This window comes from Zootoca vivipara, chromosome 8 (assembly GCF_965207765.1).
Source record: "Zootoca vivipara chromosome 8, rZooViv2.hap1.1, whole genome shotgun sequence".
Lineage (NCBI taxonomy): Eukaryota > Metazoa > Chordata > Lepidosauria > Squamata > Lacertidae > Zootoca > Zootoca vivipara.
In genome coordinates this window covers 31,111,891-31,136,888 of record NC_142591.1, presented here as the reverse complement: position 1 = coordinate 31,136,888, position 24,998 = coordinate 31,111,891, and the positions used below count along the sequence as shown (strand labels likewise).

Sequence of the window (24,998 nt, the reverse complement as noted above, 5' to 3'; positions counted from 1 at the left end):
TCATTTTTTAAAGTGGCATGGGAGCTCCAATGGCCAGCAGTGGCCAGGCCTGCAAACTTAATACCTTCATCCACAGGCCAGTCCGGCCTAAGCCAATTTATCTAGAGTATCTCAATCTAAGCATATAGGGTTACCTCAGGGTCGGTGACTGAAGAATGCAACCTGCACACAGAGGAGCTGACATTTGGATTATTGGAAATACAATGCCCATGGAATCACCAAATTAAATGGCTACCCAAAGTATATTATTCCTTCGAACTTTGTTAAGCAAATGACAGCTCACCACGAATTCCCGCACACACAAATATGTGTGTGTGATGAGACAGTAGGAATAAACATGAAATAGATGTTTGTTTCCTTTTTTAAAAATTCCTTGAATATCAGCCTAGATAAATCAAATTCATTTACAAAATTTAACTCAATAACATGTGGCCATGCCTAAATTAAACCATACACAGAGCAAACTTATTGCAATAATTGGATGTCACTCTTAAACTTGTTTACTTTCCACTCGAGTAAAAAGACAAATATTCTCTCATCTTTTGCTTGATTGCCTTTGTGAACATGCTCGAAGTACAGTATATACTTCAAATATATTATTTTATGAAATAATGTGCACATGTACCTTGCAGAGGAGAGAGAGAAAAAAATACATGCTACCATGTTTTCATGACAAATTATAATTTGAACCTCTGCACAATGCAAAACAATAAATTATAAAAAGAAAAATGTAAAGCAAGCAGCATAACTAGGAATGATTAAATCATCATAAATACAGGCTGCAATTCTATTCCTAATTCCCCTGGTAATTGGACTGGGAATTTCATTACTCTTTTAACTGGCTTACAATTAACAGGCCTATAATCTGCTTCTAATGGGCAGAAGCAATAGTTGCCAGTCACAACATCCCACAGCAAATCACTCAAGTTTACTGTACCTTGAGTTTCTAGTATTTTTTAGTCTTTCAAATGTTATATAGCGGAAAACTATCCATCGTGGTGGCAGAAAGCAAGTATGCACCCGATGTTAGGCCTACTCAGAGTAGACTCATTAAAATTAAGGGCCATGGCCAACTTAGAATAGATACATTAAAATTAATTGACCTGGGTAAAACTTTGTGGGCTACAACCTAAAGCTTTTTTTAAAAAATTATTGCATAGACTGTGCCAATGATATATGTCACTGTGCAGAATATGAATCTGTTTCCGCACAGGACAAACGAGATGCGACAAAAAATGCATAATCAGAAAGCCCACCGTGGTCCTTTAATTAAAGAGCAGGAGGATTTCCCCCCCCCCCAAAAAAAACCACAACACACGGGGAGACCAGGTTTAACCCTCCCTCCCCAGCCACAATCCTGACAAGCTCCCCAGCCACTACTATTATTATTTTATCTGATGCATTTCCTGAGATCAAATCCAGCTTGCTCATGAACATCTAGCAGGCTCAGGTTACTTGCTGGAAACATTGCTCCAAGAGCAACACTTTGCTTTTCCCCATACATGAATGGTTGCATTCATTCTTTACGCAGGAGAAAGTAAAGAGATGCGCTCAATGTCACCATTGGGCTAGAAACTAAACCCACTTCCTACTGCTATGAACCCCTGAGTCAAGGAGAATCAAACATGCTCCCATCAGCAGAACCCCATCCTAAGTTCTGTGACAGAATGCGGGCAAGTAGCTGGCAGATAAATATTTTGTTAAAATATGCAAGCAGTACTCAGTGTTTGTATTCCACCAACATATGGACTGTAACACTTATTTTATGGTTTTTGTTGTTGCTGAAAAATATTGCCGAATCTCAGCTGTTGTAGAAATGCACATTTTAGAAACATAATTTTGAGGCTGCTATCCTTGGCATCCTTACTTGAAAATAAGTGACTCCGACAGCAGTGAGATCAAGTGCTAACTCAGTAAACCTGGATTCGTCTGCAAGTCTATTATGTTATACCTTGTGCTGCAAACTAGGCACATTTTGGCAGGTTTTGTTCTGCTTGTGGATCTGATATGGGAGTTAGGGCCAACAGCAGAAGCTGATGGAAGGCACTCTGTGCTGCTGAAGCCACCTGAGACTCAAAATACAGCGACTGAATCCAGAAGGTTCCATGGGGCCGAGGGACACTCCCCAAGCACCACCGTCTGAAAATGACCATCAAAGTAGGGCTGGAACCACCACTAAGCAGTGCCACGCACCTCCAACAGCTACTCCAGAAGGATATCATGGTTGATGGGATCAAAAGCTGCCGAGAGATCAAGGCAAATTATCAGGGACATTTTTCCCAACAGAGGTCATCGTACAGATTCTTATTCCCAAATTCTTCTGCTGCTGGTTAAGTTGTTTGTTTGTTTTTAGCAGCTATGCTTATGCTGGTTTTTACTTTGTTTATTTTACAGCTTATATTATTTATGATTGGTTTTGTTGTTTCGAATGCTAAATTTCATGGGTGGGTGGGTGGGTGGGTGTACACAGCCATACCTTGGAAGTCGAACGGAATCCATTCCGGAAGTCCGTTCGACTTCCAAAACGTTCGGAAACCAAAGCGCAGCTTCTGATTGGCTGCCAATCGGAAGCCACAGAAGCCCAGTCAGACGTTCGGCTTCCCAAAAAAGTTTGAAAAACTGGAACGCTCACTTCCAGGTGAGCAGAAACATTCGGCAACTAAGCCATTTGAGATCCAAGGTACGAGAGAGAGAGAGAGAGAGAGAGTGTGGGCGGGCGGGCGGGCGGGCGGGCGTGCTGTCAACAAGTAAAAATTTGGAGAAAAGAAATGAAAAGAAAGCAAAGCCTCCCAAGCTAATTTCAGCTCAATGATGGTTTGCATGCACCCAAAGACAGCTCAGCCCTCTATTAAAAGCCTAGCAGAGCAAGATGAAGGTTTCAATAGAGGGTGAACCAGAAAGGTTATTAAGGTTTGAGGAATTTTTTTTGGGGGGGGGGGACCCAGAGACGTTATTTCAGAATATGTGCTACAAAATAAAGTTATATTGCAAGTGGTTATACTTGGAATAGGTTCATATTCTTCCAACAATGTTGTATGTGGGCAAACGTTGTGAAAATAACGAAATCCCCCTATCTAATGTGTTAATGAATATTTACACCTTGGGCTTCAGTGATTATCTGGATTATTAAACAACTAGGAATGGATGACTAATATGTCTGGGTGGCTAGCCTACAAGATACGGAGTACAAAAAGAAAGAAAAATATTAACTGCAGGAACACGTAATGCACCAAGTACTGGTTAGTTGAGAACCATCACATTCTGCCACTTTTCTCTATTTCCTTCTTAGTTTTAAGTAAAATTCAGTTTATTTAACAGAGCAAATCCTATACTCCAGAAGAGAGATATGCAGCCACTACCACACTGGCACAATGTCCACCATGTTTTTTTACTTGTTCAACCCAGAACCAAAATGGAAAATTGGCCACATCATGAACTTCACTGCACCTTGGCACACCATAAACATCTACCAGATCGGTTAACTGCATGAATCCTAAGCAGTCATGTAAACAGGTTTGCCAATTCATAAGTGCAAGAACTTCCTAAATTTGCAGCCTGGGACCATTTGTTTCTGTCTCTCTCTATCTCTCTCCATGTAACCACTCTGCTGTAAACATCTCTAAGGCCAATGAACTTGCATATGGGAGCACAGAGTAGAGTGTTATTAACCTCTTCTGGGTACAACCATACACCTCTGAAAACAGTAGTATGGCAAACAGAAATGCAGCCAGTGGATCTTTTCCCTGTGACATCTATGAAACAAGAAAAGCTTGTCTGGTGTATTTATCCCTCTCATACAGTGGCTAACATACACAACCCCCAACAACTGGTAAAACAAGTGGACATTGTCCCATAATAAGCTTAGATAAGGACTCCTTACAAAGAGACCTTAAAGAGATACAAAGCTTAAAAGTCTGTTTTTAAGCTGAAGGTCAGTGCAGTAAAACAACAGGGAAATTCTCCACTCTTTTCAAGGCTATTTGCGAAAAGCAAGAAGCTGCAGTGTAAATAGAAGTTCCTGAAAGAACAAAAACCACAGAATGGAATGTGCTGACTGGCCAAGTAATAGCCTTTGAAATGACACTTTAATATCAGCAACATTGTTACCAACCTTTCAGCATTTTCCCGACTGGTTAGCAAAAATTTTGTTTTCGTGTAGCTTTAGTTATTCAATTAGGGTCACCCTTTAATGATGTCTAGTCGTTGTGGGAAGCACAACGCCATCAGTAAATACACCATCAGCAACCATTAAAAATGTAAATGATTTAAATTAATCTAAATGGCTGACATTAATGCCCCAATATATACAGAAGTAGATTACGAATTTAAATAAATATTGCAAGCATACTTACTATATGGGTACATTATTTCTACATTTTACAGCATGATCATCAAATGATTAAATATGCAGAGCTTATTAGTACAAACAAACAGTTATGATTTTCTGGGCAAGATGATCAAGAGTGCAGAAATTATTGGAAGATACTGACAATATTGACCCATTTCATTCTGGCTTCAGGTCTGGTTTGGTTTCAGAACCAAATCAGCCTTGGTTGCCCTGACAGAAGTCCTTTATCGGGCGAGCAATCCTGTTGCTCTTATGGTACTCCCACTTTTCAGGGACTTTTCATACCATTGGTCCTTGCATCCTCTTGGACCAGCTCTGTGGGATACGAATTGGTGGCACTGTACTGTGGTCCTGTAGATAGGAACAGAATCACAGGTTCACAGAGGAGGGTAGCATTGGGAAACTGCCTTGTCAGGTACATCTACTTGAAACTGTTGGGAGTGCCCATCAGGAGTCACTGGAGGCATAGTAGCCTGGAGTGCTTTTTTCTGCTTCCGCTGGTACACCAATGACGGCTGTCAGGAACAGCTTGGAAACAGTGTTGCAATGGTAATCTCTAGGCTGGAATATTGCAATGTGCTCTATCCTTCAACCCTTGAGGTAGGTTCAGAAGTTGCAGCTGGTGCAAGTATGCTACAGCCCGACTTTTGGCCAGCTCTGTATCAGCACATTTGTTCAACAGCGAGATATGAAAGGAATAAATAAATAAATTTGATCCTGTACTTAACCATTTTATGATGTTTTAGTGAATTTTTAATGTGAGGTGCATCACCACAATATTTTATTATGAGCTGGGGGTTTATGTATTTATAAGCAAATATTAAAAGAAATTTTAAAAAAGACACCTCAGGCACATATCGCAGAAATGTATCAATAATCCGCAGCAACAGTAAATTTAACAAAGAAGGAAAAGCAGCAGCAGCAGCAGCAGCAATGACCCATGTTCCTTTCACTAAAGGCAATATTCACAACTGCCACACTGCTTCCAGTTTCTCTTCAGGTACAACATACAGTGTGTCCAAAAAAGAAAGGCCCTTTATCTCCAAACTTGTCCTTCACCAAGTCAGTAGAATTCCTCAAAACACAGCGATTAGGAGCCCATGCAGACACAACACTCCATGCTCCTTAACAATGTTTAATTGTAAGGGCAATGGCTGTCTTTCTCAGTAGAAAATCTGCTCTGCATTCCCCCACTGTTTGGGGTTATTCTGGCATCTCTATTCATCACAGCTACTGCTAACCAAAGTCTGCTTTTAACCAGAACTTGAAACATGGCTCTGCTTAGTGTGTGTGTGTTAATTTAATGGTGGCGCCAAGGAAAATTTCTAACCTGAACGATCTACTGTGCCATATTTATTACTGTTGACCTCAGAAGTCAAAAGTTTCCCATCCTTTCTTTACAAACAACAATTGAGAAAATAATAAGGTTGCAAAAGATTTAAAACATATAATAAAATGTAACTTTAGATTATTTTTAAGAATGTTACCCACTAAATTTCAAACATGTTTATGCACACTACTCATAGCAAAAACTGCCTGTATTTTCTGAGATACACCATCATATGCCTGAAATGTATTTCCTGCGATGTTTTCATTCATATTTATACACATATACTTTGCCATTACTGGTGCCAGTAGAATTTGACTTACAGGCCTAGGCACAGGGAGGTCCAAAACAACTGCTGAAGACAGAAGCCCAGAATGGCGAAGCAACTGGGGTTGATACCAGTTTGTTTGGTTTTTAACATTTAGATGAGCAGCCAAAGCCAAAACTCCAGTGAGAGTGGGGAAATGAATATCGAGGTGTCCCCAGATCCTCAGTCATTCCTTCACTGCACAACACATGTCTTCATAATTCAAAAAAGAATAGGGATTCATTTGGGCTTTCCCACTGTTGCCTCAAAACTGGGAGGATGGCTGAACAGCCAGGTCAGAGGATAACTTGCCCAGGAACCCCTCAAAGCAAGTCAGTTCTGTGGTTTATGTCACCATCTCTACCCTATTCTTAAGTCAACTTTCTCTTTCAAAAAGTAGCAATGTCAAAAAGAAATCTACACAGAGTTCACGAACTCTATTCCAGAGTTTAGATCAGGCATCCCCAAACTGCGGCCCTCCAGATGTTTTGGCCTACAACTCCCATGATCCCTAGCTAACAGGACCAGTGGTCGGGGAAGATGGGAATTGTAGTCCAAAACATCTGGAGGGCTGAAGTTTGGGGATGCCTGGCTTAGATCATCCCCACTCATAACTGAATCAGCAACTCCCCTGGAGCATGCCACAGCAAATAAGCAGCTTAGATGAAGTCCTCAGGTGAAATCAGGTTGCCAAAAGGAATTTTAAAAGAAACCACATTTAATTTCTTTTAAGGCACATCCTGCTGTCAGTCGTCTGGACAGTATGAAGTGATGAAGCAGGGGAATTTACGCTATAGGAAAAAGGAAATGTGGAGAGCCCAAGATTAGTACAGCAACCTAACTCTGAAAGGCATATCGGCCCTGGATTACACAACATGGTAAGCCCATGGCAAGCTCCTCCCTGGTCTTCTAAACTTCCACACCACCCTGAGCAAAGGCACCAGGCTGGGAATGCTAGGGTAAAGATAGGGAAATAAATAAACAGCTCTGCTTGCAAATGCCTTGTTGTCTTCCTCACGGCAATTTCCTACAAAGGTGAAGTCATTAAAGGTGAATAAATGCATGGGCAGTCCAGCATGAAGTGACTGCAGCATTAAGCGATAACTAGCATGGCAGACCCCATACAGGCAACAAGTTCAGCCACACTATCTGCATTTTGTGTGGGGCAAAGCTCTCCTTGCCACATACAGCAGGAACCGGTTACCCCAGGAAACTGACTTGTTGGAATTGGTTTTGTGGAACAGCTTAAAAACCAACAAGTGCGTTTTTCACTATGCTTCACATCTATTTTCATAGTGATTCAAGACCTGCTGGTACAAGTGATACACAAATCATTTATCATTTAACTCCTTTTATCCTTTCTTCCTTAAAACCTTTTGCTGGCACTTTTATCATCCAGATATAAATCCTCTACGGCTGCCTACCATTTGAAATGTTAATGTTGCAAACCAACATTCCAGACGCAGAATGTGTGCCGAATGCTCTGCACACACTGTTAACACTAGGCAATCAAGATAAAGCAAGTTTTATTTCTTTAAAGCTCATTGTTCAGTTTTTTATAGGATTCATCTACTTGGCACTTATGAGATACCTAGTTTTCAAAGGCTGCTCTTTTCTGGCTTGGCCATTAAAACAAAAAAACAAAAAAACAACCACTATTGAGTCCATTTGTTTCATTCCTGCCAAACATCTGACAAAACATGAGCCAGTCCTTCCTGTTTATGCCCTAGGAAAAAGTCAGTTCTAACAGTGTAGCCCTTCAGAAATGCAGGGAGGTGCAGAATGCTGTGTGTGTACACTCATCCCTCTGGCAAGCCCATGTTGTAATTCATCAGTTTCTGCAAAAGTGTACTTTAGAAAAAGAGCCACGTTTCTGAAAGAAAACTGAGATGTCAAAAATTCTGACTTAGAGACACAATTTCTCCCCTCTTTTCCTCAAAGCCAGTACATATTTCTATCAAAAGATAACCAAGCACCTATTTTACTATACCGCATTAGGTAAGCAGACAGTCTCCCCCCCCAGTTGTTAATGCAAAAAGGGAAGAACACATCAGAAGGTTATAGAGACCAATATCTTCCTATTAAGAAGATATTAGTAATCCACAACACTCAACAAAACCAATGAAGCAATATATACATGGCAACATACATATATACTAAGAGCAAATATTTCAAGTGGGAAGCCATCCCTCAACATCAGTTACTCAAAACAAATGTCTGGGGGAAGTACACGCCCTTAGATGATCTATTCCTATTACCGGTATGTTAATTTAAGGGACCCAGGTGGCGCTGTGGGTTAAACCACTGAGCCTAGGGCTTGCTGATCAGAAGGTCGGCGGTTCGAATCCCTGTGACGGGGTGAGCTCCCGTTGCTTGGTCCCAGCTCCTGCCAACCTAGCAGTTCGAAAGCACATCAAAATGCAAGTAGATAAATAGGAACCGCTACAGCGGGAAGGTAAAAGGCGTTTCCGTGTGCTGCTCTGGTTCACCAGAAGCGGCTTTGTCATGCTGGCCACATGACCTGGAAGCTATACGCCGGCTCCCTCGGCCAATAATGCGAGATGAGCGCGCAACCCCAGAGTCGGTCACCACTGGACCTAATGGTCAGGGGTCCCTTTACCTTTAATTTAAGTCAAGGGCATGGCCCAGAAACAATATACTGTCAATGAACCAGAGCCCAAACAGTCAGTCACCAGCATAAATAGCAAAAAGAAGAAGAAAAGAAAACACACATGCTTTTAAAAGCCCATCAATTCTGACATGCAAAGAGGTCAATAACATGTATTGACAAAGTATTTTCTTGCCATTGTAAACCAAAAAACCCCTCACTTCCTCTCCCCACCCCCCACCCCAGAATGAGTTTTCAATCTTCCCCTTTTCACATAAAAACCTGAGGTATCTATAAAATGAAATTCGTGCAATCATGTAAGGGCTGAAAAAATCTGGGAAATGGAGGTGGGGAGGAATATGCCCCATATTTATCTACAAACTTCAAAAGTGGCTAAATGAAACTTATGCAGAACGACACAGAGCAGCTGTGGGAGAGACAGAATATGCATAGAAAGAAAGTGAAGGCATACTGAAAGATGATGTTAGGGTGAGGTCTTTAGAATTGTCATTAAATGCCCTATATGCAATTATTTATTTATTGTTCATTTATATCCTGCCCTTCCTCCAAGGAGCTGAAGGTCATATTCCCAAGGTCTTTGTCTGATATGCTTTCGCTATACAGATTTCTATGGGGCAACTACACTGGAGGAAATGAAACAGGTTTAAGGACTACCGTATATCTGAAACAGCTTGGTCAGCCATCATACTTCAACTGTTTGCATTTTGAATCAGAGGTTCAAGTCACATGAGAAAAGGAACCTTCTTGAGTTCCCAATTCTAGTTTGTAGACCAGTTCAAGTTAAGACATTTATTAGTGGTGGGCAGTGGCAGTACCACTTCTGAATGGGAGCCAGGCTCTGCTCCCACCCATGGCAGATGACTTCCATCAATCCAAAATCTTACCCAGCCTATAGATTTATTAAATGTATCGATGTGATAGATCTAAAGGCTTCATAGAAATAAGATTTCCATTAAAATCTGGATCCAGATGTATCCTGAACCAAAGATTAAGGGCTTGTCCAAGTAGGATCTCTCTGAAGCGATTTAGATTGCTTGAGCATTTTGGATGTTTAAAAAGAAACCTGGAAACAGTCTGCCTGCAGAAACGAAGCATTTCTCCCAAAGCTTGCCATTTAAGGGAAAAAGCAAGGTAAGGAAAAAGGGGTGGGGGAGGAGAACTCTTCTGTAAATGACTGATCTAGCTTCTAATCAGAGTAATGATTTTACCAAGGCTCTCTCTACTGCTTTGGGGAAGTGATGCTGAAACAATGCATCACCTTGTTCTCCCCTTTTCTGGGCTCTTTACTTGGAAAATGCTGCACATTAAAGCCCTAACTAACCATGCAAAGTCACATATGCCTGACATCATATCTAAAGAGAGTCGCCTTATTTAAGTAATGCAAATACCATTTCAAGGATCCAGAGCAAGTGCTGCAGCGGCAAACGAACACACAGAGGCTGACAATTCGGTTTAGATACAACATAAGGTGCATGCCCCAGCATCATGTTTAAAATTCGCTTGCTGACTTGGGATTACAAGTAGAAGATAGTTGTTGCAGCAGTTGCAATATCTCACAAGGGCATGATTTCCCCCTCTAGACCTATTAATTAAATCCAAATCGCACCTCAAACAAACATAACCATGCCCAAATTACAATGTAACACAGACTCCTATATCCACTGGAAAATTACAAAATGAATCTATTTCATGCAAGGATACAGACTTTGCAAGATGGCTTTTTAAATCAATGCCCCACATGTACTGTACTAGAAAATCAAGTAAGACCTTCAATGTTATCTGGAAACTTCATATGGTGCAAAGTGTCACTACCAGAAACTAGAAAGTACCTGTTTAATTTGCACAGATTATCTGGACTCAATTTACTGGGCATTTATTCTTCTTCCTTGCATTAAAGTTGTAAATGCCTTGGGACCCAAATACCTAAAGAGCCCACCTGTACATTGTTCCACACCTTTTTCAACATCTGAGGCCAAGCGCCTCAACTAATATCTGATGGGATCATGGCCTTCTCAATTACTGTGCCAACTGTATGGAATGCCCTCCCCAGATACTGTGTGCTTCGAATGCCAGGTTAAAAAACAAAACAAAACCCTGGCTCATCAAGAGGACCTTTTGGGACTAGTTGCCCTTTGTGCTTGGTTCCTCCTGGTGCACTGGGGTTTGTTTTCACTTTTTAACAAACAGCTTTTTGATGTTTCTGCTCTTGCTATGGTGATTCTGTGTACTGTTTGCAGCTTTGCGTTTGTTGAAAGATAATGCAGGATACAGATTTTAATAATAAAATGATTAATTTGATTCATACTGCCACTGACAGAAGGCAATCCCTTCTTTTATCTGTTAACACTATCTTATGGCGGCAAATCTAGTTTTACTAAAAGTAGAAATTAAGAAACTCACACACACACCACAAACACTACTACTATTATTGTTTTATTTCTGATGGTGCCTAACAGCTAAGAGTGAGCGACTTGCCTAAGGCCATGTGTTCATGGCAGAGCAAGGATTTGAAACAGCGATTTCTTGGTTTATTGCTCAGTCTCTTAGCCACTTCTGCTACATGAAAGACAGGTGTGATGCAACTAGGCACAAAGAATGTTCACAGATTGGCCTCCCAGGCATTTGTTGAAGTATGATAAGAGGGTTGATGGCCTACTGAATTGGAATGTTCTTGCTACTAAAATCCTGTTGTTCTTTTTAGTGTGTGTGTTCTTTTCATGAATGGATGAAATGAGTTTTTATTGGAATGTACAGTGGAACCTCGGTTACGAACGCAATCCGTTCCACGGAGGCATTCGTAAACGGAGGCATTCGCTCCCTGAAGGCACACTTTTGCGCATGCGTGGAGCGCCAATAGAGCACTTCTGCGCATGCGCGAGCTGTGCATCCGACGCCGCAGAACCCGAATGTAAACACTTCCGGGTCCGTGGCGTTCGTAAACGGAGGCGTTCGTAAACAGAGGTAGTTGTAAACCGAGGTTCCACTGTATTACTTTTCATTTCGTGCTGTGCCTTTTTTAAAAAAAACTCTTAACCCTGTAAGTTGCTTAGAGACTTCTCTGTAGTAAGTGATGAATGCCAAGTACCCACAATTGTCTCAATTTTTGAATAACCAATGCAAAAAGATGAAGGGAACTATCCAAAAGAACGTGGCATCACAAACTGGGGGGGGGGGGAGAAGGAAAGATGATAAGTTAAAGATGCTTCTCCTGGAATTAGAAAATAACTACTACTAACCCATCTCATTCTTAATATGGGAGGAGTGAAGTAAAAGTGAAGTGCAAAGTTCAATGGCACTTGTATAACAAAGCAGTCCACACAGCTCTTTCTCATACCTAACCCCCCCCCCAGCATCTCATCATGGTAATGACAGGCCATGCAGGGTAGTTTCCTGACAAACCTATAACAGCATGGCTTCACCCCAGTTCTGGAAGACTGCCACACTGACAGTCTGCTAAAGGTCAAGGCTAGGCACTTTCTGAAACACACCTAAGTATTTATTTAAGTAGGACTCATGGCTAGGGAGAGGCACAGAAGAATTTTGTTTGCATCCATTGTTTTAATTTTCTTACATTTCTATAATCAAATATGTTTTTCCCTTGTCATTCACTTATAGAATAGATGGGAGATCATAACTAAGAAGAGATGTGGTTTTAAGTGCGAGTGGGATAAATATGGAATTAAAGAGGACGAAAGAGAGGAATGATGTGCGATTTCCAACAAGTATTGCAGGATCTTGTTTGTTTTGAAACAAGCCAAAGCCCCAGGACTTTTAAAATATGGATATGCTGGGTGCTATTTTACACACACACACACACACACACACACACAAAGTTTGTAGAAGTTTTCTGTCCTGCTCCTGACTTATCTGCATACTTCTATTTCCTTTTACCATGTTAAAATTAGTTATCATACTAGGAAGGAATCCTGAAAGAACATGACAGTTTTCCTTAGCCCTGGCGAGCACAGAGCAAGAAGTTACTCACGGCACTGAGAGGAAACTGATGACAGCGAGGGAAGCAGCCCAGGGCAAGTACTGCAATTTTTAAAAAACTATTATATAAACAAATAAACAGCAAGAAAGCACATTATAATTATGAAGTGAATAGCAGCATTGAGTTAAGGGCCAAATAGCCAAGAAATCAAGAGCGTATTACACCTTCGTAAGTTCTGCACTGGCTGCCAATTCACTCCCAAACCAAGTTCCAGATCTTAGTATTAGTGTATAAAGTCCTTAACAGCTTGGGACCAAAATAAAAAAAATTCCTTCAGTAGCACCTTAAAGACCAACTAAGTTTATATTTTGGTATGAGCTTTCGTGTGCATGCACACTTCTTCAGATACACTAGAAACAGAAGTGTCAGACCCTATATATATACAGAGGGTGGTGGGGGTGGGTGGGAATGGGAGATGGGCTGATGGGAGTGGTAAACCTGTAGATGGCTGTTAATGGCTGCTGATGGCTGCAATTAGTCCTGGGCTGAGGTGCTAAAGAAAGCTTGATCATGCATAATGAGATAAGAAACCAATGTCTCTATTCATCCCAGGTGCTTCCATGGTTTTAAGCTTGGTAATGATTTCCAATTCAGCAACTTCTCTTTCCAGTCTGTTCCTGAAATTTCTCTGTAATAAAACAGCTGCTTTGAGATCTTGTATAGAATGTCCTGGGAGATTGAAGTGTTCTCCTACTGGTTTTTCAGTCTTATGGTTCCTGATGTCAGATTTATGTCCATTTATCCTTTGGCGTAGGGTTTGGCCTGTTTGTCCAATATAGAGAGCTGAAGGGCACCGTTGGCATTTGATGGCATACACAATGTTGCTGAATTCGATTCTTATCTCATTATGCATGATCAAGCTTTCTTTAGCACCTCAGCCCAGGACTAATTGCAGCCATCAGCAGCCATTAACAGCCATCTACAGGTTTACCACTCCCATCAGCCCATCTCCCATTCCCACCCACCCCCACCACCCTCTGTATATATATAGGGTCTGACACTTCTGTTTCTAGTGTATCTGAAGAAGTGTGCATGCACACAAAAGCTCATACCAAAATATAAACTTAGTTGGTCTTTAAGGTGCTACTGAAGGAATTTTTTTATTTTGCTTCGACTCAGACCAACACGGCTACCTACCTGTAGCTTGGGACCAGTTTACCTGAGGGACTGCCTTGCCCCCCTGTGTCTACTCAGTCCCTTAAATCTGCTGAACTTGCACTCTTGTAAGAATGTTTGCTCTTAATCTACAGGAAGTTGAGTTTTCAATGTGACATCACCTATGCTCTGGGAATCCCCCCTGCCTATCAACCTTAGTCAGACCCCTTCATTATGTTGTTTTATATGCCTGCAAAAAACTTGTTTCAGCAAGCCTATCTGGACATGTAAGAAGTTATGTATATCTGCCTTAAATCTTGCTGATTTTATATATGGGTTCTTTGATTAAGCAGTTTATACATTCTTCAAATTAAAAAGAAGTAAGCCAAATGGTTAAAATAAAAGCTAGATAGTGGTGTTACAATTCAGTTTGAGCTGACCAGCATAATCCTAACAGATATCTCAACTTTAAGAATTTACCTAAGGCCAAACAAAAATAGCAAGGAACTGAAAATAACTTCCAGAAACAGGAAAGGGAGAAAACAAGTTGCTAATGCTAAAACACTTGGACAGAATGTCCTCTACTGTGGAATGGCATAAACAGGTATTCTCTAAACATCATCGATGTTTAGGCTGCCAACTGAAGTTGAAAAGAGGAGTACACCACTTCAAGGCAGCATGTTGTTGTTGTTGTTTAGTCGTTTAGTCGTGTCCGACTCTTCGTGACCCCATGGACCATAGCACGCCAGGCACTCCTGTCTTGCACTGCCTCCCACAGTTTGGTCAAACTCATGTTCGTAGCTTCGAGAACACTGTCCAACCATCTTGTCCTCTGACGTCCCCTTCTCCTAGTGCCCTCAATCTTTCCCAACATCAGCATCTTTTCCAGAGAGTCTTCTCTTCTCATGAGGTGGCCAAAGTATTGGAGCCTCAGCTTCACGATCTGTCCTTCCAGGGAGCACTCAGGGCTGATTTCCTTAAGAATGGATAGGTTTGATCTTCTTGCAGTCCATGGGACTCTCAAGAGTCTCCTCCAGCACCACAATTCAAAAGCATCAATTCTTCGGCGATCAGCCTTCTTTATGGTCCAGCTCTCACTTCCATACATCACTACTGGGAAAACCATAGCTTTAACTATACGGACCTTTGTAGGCAAGGTGATGTCTCTGCTTTTTAAGATGCTGTCTAGGTTTGTCATTGCTTTTCTCCCAAGAAGCAGGCGTCTTTTAATTTCGTGACTGCTGTCACCATCTGCAGTGATCAAGGAGCCCAAGAAAGTAAAATCTCTCACTGCCTCCATTTCTTCCCCTTCTATTTGCCAGGAGGTGATGGGACCAGTGGCCATGATCTTGGTTTTTTTGATGTTGAGCTTCAGACCATATTTTGCGCTCTCCTCTTTCACCCTCATTAAAAGGTTCTTTAATTCCTCCTCGCTTTCTGCCATCAAGGTTGTGTCATCTTCATATCTGAGGTTGTTGATATTTCTTCCGGCAATCTTAATTCCGGTTTGGGATTCATCTAGTCCAGCCTTTCGCATGATGAATTCTGCATATAAGTTAAATAAGCAGGGAGACAATATACAACCTTGTCGTACTCCTTTCCCAATTTTGAACCACTCAGTTGTTCCATATCCAGTTCTAACTGTAGCTTCTTGTCCCACATAGAGATTTCTCAGGAGACAGATGAGGTGATCAGGCACTCCCATTTCTTTAAGAACTTGCCATAGTTTGCTGTGGTCGACACAGTCAAAGGCTTTTGCATAGTCAATGAAGCAGAAGTAGACGTTTTTCTGGAACTCTCTAGCTTTCTCCATAATCCAGCGCATGTTTGCTATTTGGTCTCTGGTTCCTCTGCCCTATCGAAATCCAGCTTGCACTTCTGGGAGTTCTCGGTCCACATACTGCCTAAGCCTGCCTTGTAGAATTTTAAGCATAACCTTGCTAGCGTGTGAAATGAGCGCAATTGTGCGGTAGTTGGAGCATTCTTTGGCACTGCCCTTCTTTGGAATTGGGATGTAGACTGATCTTCTCCAATCCTCTGGCCATTGCTGAGTTTTCCAAACTTGCTGGCATATTGGGTGTAGCACCTTAACAGCATCATCTTTTAAAATTTTAAATAGTTCAGCTGGAATATCATCACTTCCACTGGCCTTGTTATTAGCAGTGCTTTCTAAGGCCCATTTGACCTCACTCTCCAAGATGTCTGGCTCAAGGTCAGCAACCACACTACCTGGGGTGTACGAGACCTCCATATCTTTCTGGTATAATTCCTCTGTGTATTCTTGCCACCTCTTCTTGATGTCTTCTGCTTCTGTTAGGTCCTTACCACTTTTGTCCTTGATTATGGTAATCTTTGTACGAAATGTTCCTTTCATGTCTCCAATTTTCTTGAACAGATCTCTGGTTTTCCCCATTCTATTGTTTTCCTCTATTTCTTTGCATTGCTCATTTAAGAAGACCCTCTTGTCTCTCCTTGCTGTTTTTTGGAAATCTGCATTCAGTTTCCTGTATCTTTCCCTTTCTCCCTTGCATTTTGCTTGCCTCCTCTCCTCCGCTATTTGTAAGGCCTCGTTGGACAGCCATTTTGCTTTCTTGCATTTCCTTTTCCTTGGGATGGTTTTCGTTGCTGCCTCCTGTATAATGTTACGAGCCTCCATCCATAGTTCTTCAGGCACTCTGTCCACCAAATCTAAATCCTTAAACCTGTTCCTCACTTCCACTGTGTATTCATAAGGGATTTGATTCAGATTGTATCTTACTGGCCCAGTGGTTTTTCCTACTTTCTTCAGTTTAAGCTGGAATTTTGCTATAAGAAGCTGATGATCTGAGTTACAGTCAGCTCCAGGTCTTGTTTTTGCTGACTGTCATATCTACTACTGTCATATCTACTACTGAGTTACAGTCAGCTCCAGGTCTTGTTTTTGCTGACTGTCATATCTACTACTATCATATCTACTACTGTGGGCAAGAATCCCGTAGTAGAAATGGAGTGGCCCTCATAGTCAACAAAAGAGTGGCAAAAGCTGTAATGGGATGCAATCTCAAGGCAGCATATTTCCCACCTATTCACCCACATTTAAAATCACCCATCACTCTCACAGAGTATATCATCAAATCAGCATGCACATTTATCCTACTGAAACAGGCTTCCCTAGACAGCATGCACAAGACACTAAGCCAGAGACCATAATTGTCAGTAAGTTCATAAGGCATTTTAAGATCTTTGACAACCTTCACTATTGATTTTCCTCTCACTTTGCGCTTCTATTTCCTTCAACTCAAAGGTTCTTCCAAATTTCTCAAACGGTTAACAATTCTTCCTGAAGAATCTTGCTCCATATGAATTTCCTAGTCACCTAATAGTCTGCCAACCAAACTTTCTACAAATACCTAGTGGTCTGGGTCCTTGTGCTTTAATTTCTAAGCATTCCCTTATCCTTCCCTTAATTTAAAGCCAACACAGGTGTGTTTACAGATTTTGATGAAGATATGTATCAGAGTACTGACTGGAACATGATACATCCTTGTTGTGCAGGCAATTAGCTTGAACAGAGAAATACTTTGTATCAGAATTGTGATGTTAAGGTCCCTCCGTATGTGATTTAGCCAAATTAAGTCCAGTAACGTCTGCTGTCCTTGGTGGCTGGTGCTAGCATGAAAATGCTGTATTCACACATGTGACATTATAGTCATTCAAGTCATCAGGGCTTGGGGGAACTGACTGCTGTTAAGGAAGGGCATTTTAATAGTGCTGTGCTATATTTACTGTGTGTATTTTAATAGATTTGGAGGTTAAATTGTTTTCATTTCATTGTATTTTAATTACTTTTTAACTATTATTTTTCATGTTTTTAGCTTCCTGTGCTTTATCTGTGTTTGTTTCAATTTTTGTAAGCTACCTTGAGTCCTGGCTCTACGAGAAAGACGGGATATAAATAAATACTATAACAATCAGAGATGACATGGACACACTGAATACAATTGCACTAATAATACCTACTAGAAAACACTTTTAAACAACATTGAGCACTGCCGCATGGAAGTGCTTTTTCACAATCTCCATTTGGGGCCTCACTGTAACATTTAAGTCATTTAGCATTAGCAACCTTTGCATGGCTTGACTCCAACACAGCTGTCTTATAATATATTCATGTTGGTTTTGTTCCATAACCAAATCCCCACTTCTACTTAATGTTATTTTTATTTCCTTGAGTTAAATAGATCATGACTTTGAAAATTAGTTACCAAGACTGCTTTCCCTAAGGAGTAAAATAACAGCACACTGGTCTTTACCAAAGCCATGTCAGAAGCTAGCGGTTGAGATTAAACAAACTGGAACAAAAAATGAGGTTTAGCAATAACCCCCCAAAAGCAAGACCTAGCAGAGTATGAAAACTGAAAGAAGAAGAAGAAGAAGAAGAAGAAGAAGAAGAAGAAGAAGAAGAAGAAGAAGAAGAAGAAGAAGAAGAAGAAGTGCTGAACGTCTAAATAAACCAAATGATTGCAAATAGTACGTGAGGATAAAATCTTCCATTGGGGACTGTGGTATAGATTAGCGACAGAACTTAGAAACAACCCAATATTCATTTTCCTTTTCTCCCAAACTTATGTGAATGTTTAGAAAGTCAAAATCTGCACACACAAAAAGGTAACCCTAAAAATCCAACTATTAAGAATTCAAGCTGCGATCCTACAAACACTTGCTCCATTGCCATTTTGTAAATAGTTCAGTGAACATAATTTATTTATTACATTTATGTAGCACCTTTCCTCCTGTAATGTGAGGCACCTAGGGCCATTCAATCATGTAGATTCCTGTTTGGAATTTCTTAGTGAAGCAGTCCAAGTTAATGAATAACTCCAAGCTATTTTTGACTTCAAAATAAAAAAACAGCAAGCAGAAGGCAGTGAATTACCATTAGCATGAGAATGATCCTTACTTTTTTGTCCAAGATGTTTGAAAATGTTTAAAAACTTTAGAAATAACCTGAAAGCATATGTTACTCGAAGTTTCGTTTACCCATTGCTCATAATGCCATAATGTAGACATTCTGGGGCACTAAGATAACACTCTTAAACTGGCACTTGTACTCAACCCTCAACTTTAGCCTTAATGTAACTTAGGATCCCTATAGGTAGCAACTTTTATGAGGGCTAGCCCACAGGGAAGATGCCCGCACCATGCTAAAAACACAGTATAGTGTGACATAAGAGAGTATAAGTAAGCCTCAAAGTCACACACTCTGGAAGAGTTTAGAAGCTTTTGCTTCTACTTAACTACGTTTTGTGCAAACTGAAGAACTATGGTTAACATCACATACCATTTTTTTTAACACAAGTCAACTTGCACATGGAAAGTCAGGAATACTCCAATATTTCCATTTACAAAATATGTACACTTCAGTCAATAATGGTGCACACCTTTAAACTGCTGCTTTTCTATGCAAAACACAAAGAAACAGAACTTTCCTACCGTAGTTGCCACTTCTTGACAAATAAAAGCAGCACTTTAATTATACGCATGGTTTATGGTCTAATGAACAGTACCCATATTTTGTACTTGGACACCCATAGCAGAATAAGCAGAATTAGCAGTGAGAAGTGCAAAAGGGTGATAAGGAAATGTGAAAGCACTAAACTTTAGCTTGTTTCCCAATAAGTCCAACAGAAATGCAATGCTGCAAATATATCATCTAGCACCAATAACAGCAATAATTTTGTGCAAGTCAAAAAGTCACTCACATTCTATTATGTGAATGAACTGATCAGTCAAATGCATAAATGCATAAATAATTTTAAGACAAATAGTCTCCATCAGGCAACATGCATATTCCAAACCTGAAGTAGGGAGAATGCAAACTGTAGAATTTAAGGTCATGGTTTTCTTGGGGAGAGAGAGAGAGGGAGGGAAACAGGAAGAGAGAGAGAGAGGGAGAGATCCTTGCAGAGACATTGCATATAAGATACTTCAAATTCTTTAAGTAGCTGATCCCAGAAAGAGGTATGGCATTTATTAATATCACTAATGCTCAGTAAGTATGCTCCAAATGAACAAAGCAATCGAATTGTTCATAGGGGAGTAAGCATTTAACACTTTTGGAACAGAAGCTTACTGCTTCTTGCCTGCATCTGATATGCATAAGCTGGCAGGAAATCTTTCAAGTCTATGACAGCTGTTGTGTTACAATACATCAGGCTCAAAAATATTCCGTGAATCTGATAGTCATAATACAAACTGCTTCTGCTGACACCCTGTTCTCCTTCACACCTATGTAAACACATATACATATTGTGGAACAAAATTTCAAAACTGTTGTTCTGGAGGAATCAATTTTGCTGTTGTGCACAACTGAATATAAAAATCAATTACACTTCTGCTTGATCCTTAAAAAAAAAATCAAAGTAATTAACCTGAAGAAACGAAAGAGTAATTTTTCCTGCACAAACCTACAGGTAGGGTAATGTAAATTTCACAATCCTAATTCATGTTCACATAAATTAGCACCGGACACAAAATTAAACCAACAATATGGGCTCTTTTTTTACCTTTTTAAAAAGTAAGTTTTAAGACATTAATAATATAAAAAAGGACTTCAAAATGTGGACAAAGCCTGGTGAGAGATCTGAAGTAGTAGGCTAAGCATTATTTCCAGTAGTTAAGGGGCAGAACTTCAGTGTTCCCTCCCTAACATTTTACACAAGCAGAACAAGTTGTGCCCAAAGCCTCCCAAAACCCCTCTAGTACACATAATTTTAAATTATTTGAATTATTTAGAGAGTTCCTCTGTGCAGACTTTGGCAAAGGAAGGGGAAATATTTGGGAAGCGTTCCCTCTGTTTTGTACTCTTGCTACAGAGCTCAAGCACCATATTGGCAACTTCCTACGCGAGCATGCCTGCATTAACATTAATTTGAACATACTGTAGATATCTGTCTTTATCTGCTGTACTCTTAACTTGATAATACTAGGCACAAATCTAGATTGTCAGGCCTCCAAATATCCTCTAGCAAGAGCCCATGATCAACATGACTGTCCCCTCTCCCAAGTGGGAGAAGTTTCTAACAAGACAGAGCTTTGAAACAGGCAAGGAGAGAAATCCATTGCTTCTGCCCACCTGCCACCATGATTACAGAATTCTCTTCCTTTCCCCTACTTCTCAGGTACACACACTGAGAACCTGCAACAAGCATGAAGTGGGGTGAGGGGAGGTTACATGCCAGTTTTTCTTCACCTGAGCTGTACAACCTAACTCTTTTCTTTCTGACCCCTCCCCCTACAACTACAATACAGAGGAAATGAGAAACTTTAAAAGCCAGGCAACTTTTTCAAGAAGAGGAGCAAGAATCTAGCAAACCCAGTTGGTGGCCCCCTTCATTTAAATTAAAAGAACATCATTTCTGAGGGCTTGGAATAACTTGTTCAACATGAAGAACATTGTCATCAGGGCAAAGGAGCATACAGTACTTACCAATATTTTGTTATCCACTTTGTCGCTCTTGACTTCTAGCTTAACTTTCTTCTTCACTGAAATTTTTATCTTCCTCCCAATCACATCCTTGACACTTTCTGAAATAGTGAAGAATATAAAATTGCTTTCATTGCTAAGAAGTAAGGTAAATATGAAATTATGCTACTATTATACTGCCAAGCAATGCTCTTGTTCCAAATAAACTTAAATGACTAAGCTAAATGTTTCCACTGTTCTTAGTAAACAGTCAAACCACACATGCCTATACCTTCTCTATTGCACTTTGGAAATCTGAACTCCTTTGTCGTTTGAGCATTAGGTAAATAATACATTGTAAACAAAGAAAAGTCTAAAGAGGAAAGCATAGGTTTACTTCCTCTTCTTACCAGAGAAAGACGTCTACCGGTATGAACTAAAGTAGTCAGATACTGAGGCACTCAAATGTTTGATCTCATTCATAATCACAGCAGGCTCTCACATTTTGGAAGTCGAATAAGATCCAGTGCCTTGTATGGTAAATGCAAGCTGTCTCACCCTCTAGATTGCAACATCAAAGCAGTTCTATGTGTTCTTATCTGAGAGCTGTAGAATGGCCTCTCCAAAACATAGAATGGATCTCAGTCTAGGAGTTCAGTCTCCTAGGGCCTGTGTCGATTTTTAGTAGAGTACCTTGAAAAGGAGTCTCACAAACAGGATGCATCTCCATCCCCTGAAGTACTCATGAAAGTATGCAGGTTGCAGGCAGACTACAGTACTGGTACTTAAAAGTGTAAGTATGGAATCCTCTTAGAGCAGGCACCGCCAAACTTTGGCCCTCCAGATGTTTTGGACTACAATTCCCATCATCCCTGGCCACTGGTCCTGTTAGCTAGGGATCATGGGAGTTGTAGGCCAAAACATCTGGAGGGCCGCAGTTTGGGGATGCCTGTCTTAGAGGAACATTCCTGGTTTAGCACTGAAGTACCGAACCAAATGCAAGGAAAGTTGCCACGCTGATACACCCTTAAAAAAAACTACCGGTATGCCCAGCCTGCTCACTCCCCATACCATTTGTCACTGGCCTCAACCAACCTCATTCTCAATTTCACATATTTTTATCACTCTCTGCAAGAACCAGACCAGAACCAGTCATACAGGTCTGGATTTAGGAGCATGTGACTGCCTCGAGACACCAGATTTGGGGTGTGTGGAAAGGGGAAAGAATTTGTCACAAGCTATCTACTCAACAGCCAAAGCAAGTACTACAAACAGTTCATCTTCACTTATAAAGCTCTCACAGCAGCGCCATTTGCAGTCGGAGATCTGCTCGCGGAGCAGACCTCGGCGCCCAAAAGTGAGGGGGAACCTGTCCCAGCGAGACGGACCCCATAAAACTCCGAATCACACGTTTTGGAGGCTGAGGGCTTGGCAGACGTCGACTTTTGGAGTTCTCCACCCCCCCGGCAAGGCTCAATCGGAACCCCCCCAGAGTGCGGGGATCGGAGCTCCGGACGCAGCAAGCAACCCATCGCTAACTTTTGAGGCGTGAAGCTGCAGGACTGCAGGACGAAAGCGGCCAATTCTTCCAAAATAAAGACTTCGTAAGGACCAAACCGTGAGTGAGTGAACGGGAATTAAATTACAAATTGGATCGTCTAAATATTAACAGTGGTAAGTAACTCATGCAAATCAAGTACTGAAGTCATGGAATAGACTATAAAGCTAGGTATATTCAAAAATTGAAGGGGGGGCATCAAAACATCCTCATTTGGTTGGAAGCCGTCCTGCAGACAACATGGATACCACCATCATTGTTGCTGCACATGTTCAACCCACAATCCAAGACGAAAACGCCTTTAGAACAGAAAGATGCCACCATTTTACACCCCCATCAGTAAACAAGATAGCAGCAGCCACAGTTCAATGTGGTTAACTAAAAATTCATCTCCTAGGAAAGACTTTGCATCAATACCCATCAAAATACAGTAATATGTTGCCAAAGATACTGCAGGGTCATCAACAAGGCCCAGAGAATACAATTAATTTAATGAATATTGCTCAATATGTTAAAATGCCTAGGGGAGGACATCCACAGTACTGTTTAAGCTATTTGGCATTAGGTTTTATACATTTAAATATATGCCATTATGTTTTCATGGCTATCTTCAAGCAACTTAACTAATGCATCTTGGTATCATGTCTCTTATAACACATTAGCCTACAGTGCAGAACAGCAAGGTATCACTGCTGCAAGGCGATCCGCCCAAAGTACCAAGGCACCTGCACTCACTGAAACTGGAGGAAATGTTGATCCACCCTGAAGACATAGGAATACCTTCAAGAACACACACATGTGTAGGATCAAGCTTTAATTCTGAAAGTTGACAGATGTTAGGGTAAGTCATATTATATTAAACGTAACATCTAATTTATGTTTACAATAGAAGGCAGCTCACCTTTTGTTTTCCTGGATGAGCAATGCAGCCTAATAACTCATTATATATGAATCTATGCAAGTGTCTGCCTTTTTAGACATTATATCCATCTAGAAGTTGGCAACAAATGATTCAATTTTACCTGATACGTAGTTTGAAATATTGTTATTTTTATACCCAACGCTTCCCCGCCCGTATATCAATGGGTAACAAAAAATAAATAAATAAATTCCTTCCGGTAGCACCTCAGAGACCAACTAAGTTTGTCATAGGTATGAGCTTTTTTGTCATAGGTATGAGCTTTTCTGAAGAAGTGTGCATGCACACGAAAGCTCATACCTATGACAAACTTAGTTGGTCTCTAAGGTGCTACTGGAATGAATTTTTTTTATTTTTTGTTTCGACTACGTCAGACCAACATGGCTACCTACCTGTAATCAATGGGTAAGTTTTCTTTAAAAAGCCGCCAACCCCATTATGTACATAAAAAGAAACAAGCAGATTTCTCTTCTGGCATCCTACAATAACCAAACCAAGGTGCTCCTGCACTATTTACCCATGCACAATAACTCTTTTTCCTATCCAAAGATTCAGAATCATTACATACATGATGAGTTTAACTATCTATGCACTGCCAGAGGTGTCAAGACATTGCTGAAGTATGAATTATTTGCACAGCAAGTAATAGTGTCATTTATCCAAAGTAGGTGATAAGGCAGCTGAGAAATGTAACAGAGAGAGAGAGAGAGGTAAACAGTTTGAGGGATCCATTTCTGTGTCACATTCTAGCACAGTAAACAAAATCCGGAGCAGAGCTGTACAGGTGAGGATACTTAATAGATTCCATTGAGTAATATGGGTCAACAAAACAAATGGGTTGCAATCTGGAACACATTTGGCAGCAAATACTGCTGCCAGGATCTGGCTATCTGATTTCACCAGGGTAATATTAGTGGATGGTCTAAAGTTATTAATCAGGATTGTGTGGAATAGGGCCTTCATTTCCTTTTCATGCTCCTCCACACAGTATATTTTTTCAAAACGTTTCTTTTCATTTGCATTTGACTAAGTAACATATGCAGGTAAGCCTAAAAGGATTGCCCTCAACTTATGCCCAGCAGCCATCATATATGCACTTGCATTACCGTAGCAGTAAGGAGATTAGAGGAAGAAGAGCAGTGAATGGTGGATAGTCATGATAAAAAGATGTGCTGCATCTGGAAGGATAAGAAGACTTGCCTTTTACTGGAGAAACCACTATGCCTCAGGCTACAATCCTGGGCACACTTAATGAAGGAATAAGCTTCATTGAACTTGGCGAGACATAGTCGCAAGTACAGTAACATACCAAGAATCAGTTTCAGTTCCCTCTCTGTAAAATGGAAACCCCATGAAATTGCATGGCATGTTTGAGGT

The 24,998-nt window shown here is 40.7% G+C and overlaps 1 protein-coding gene across 3 annotated transcripts in view; it reads right to left on the bottom strand.

The window, feature by feature from the left end:
- CARMIL1 (capping protein regulator and myosin 1 linker 1) overlaps positions 1-24,998 on the bottom strand; it is a 132,331-nt gene that overhangs the window by 103,988 nt on the left and 3,345 nt on the right. For all 3 annotated transcript variants that reach the window (XM_035125236.3, XM_035125237.3, XM_088676238.1), the window contains exon 2: positions 21,169-21,266. In XM_035125236.3, coding sequence (XP_034981127.3) covers positions 21,169-21,266 — 98 coding nt within the window. The remainder of the gene's footprint in view (positions 1-21,168; positions 21,267-24,998) is intronic.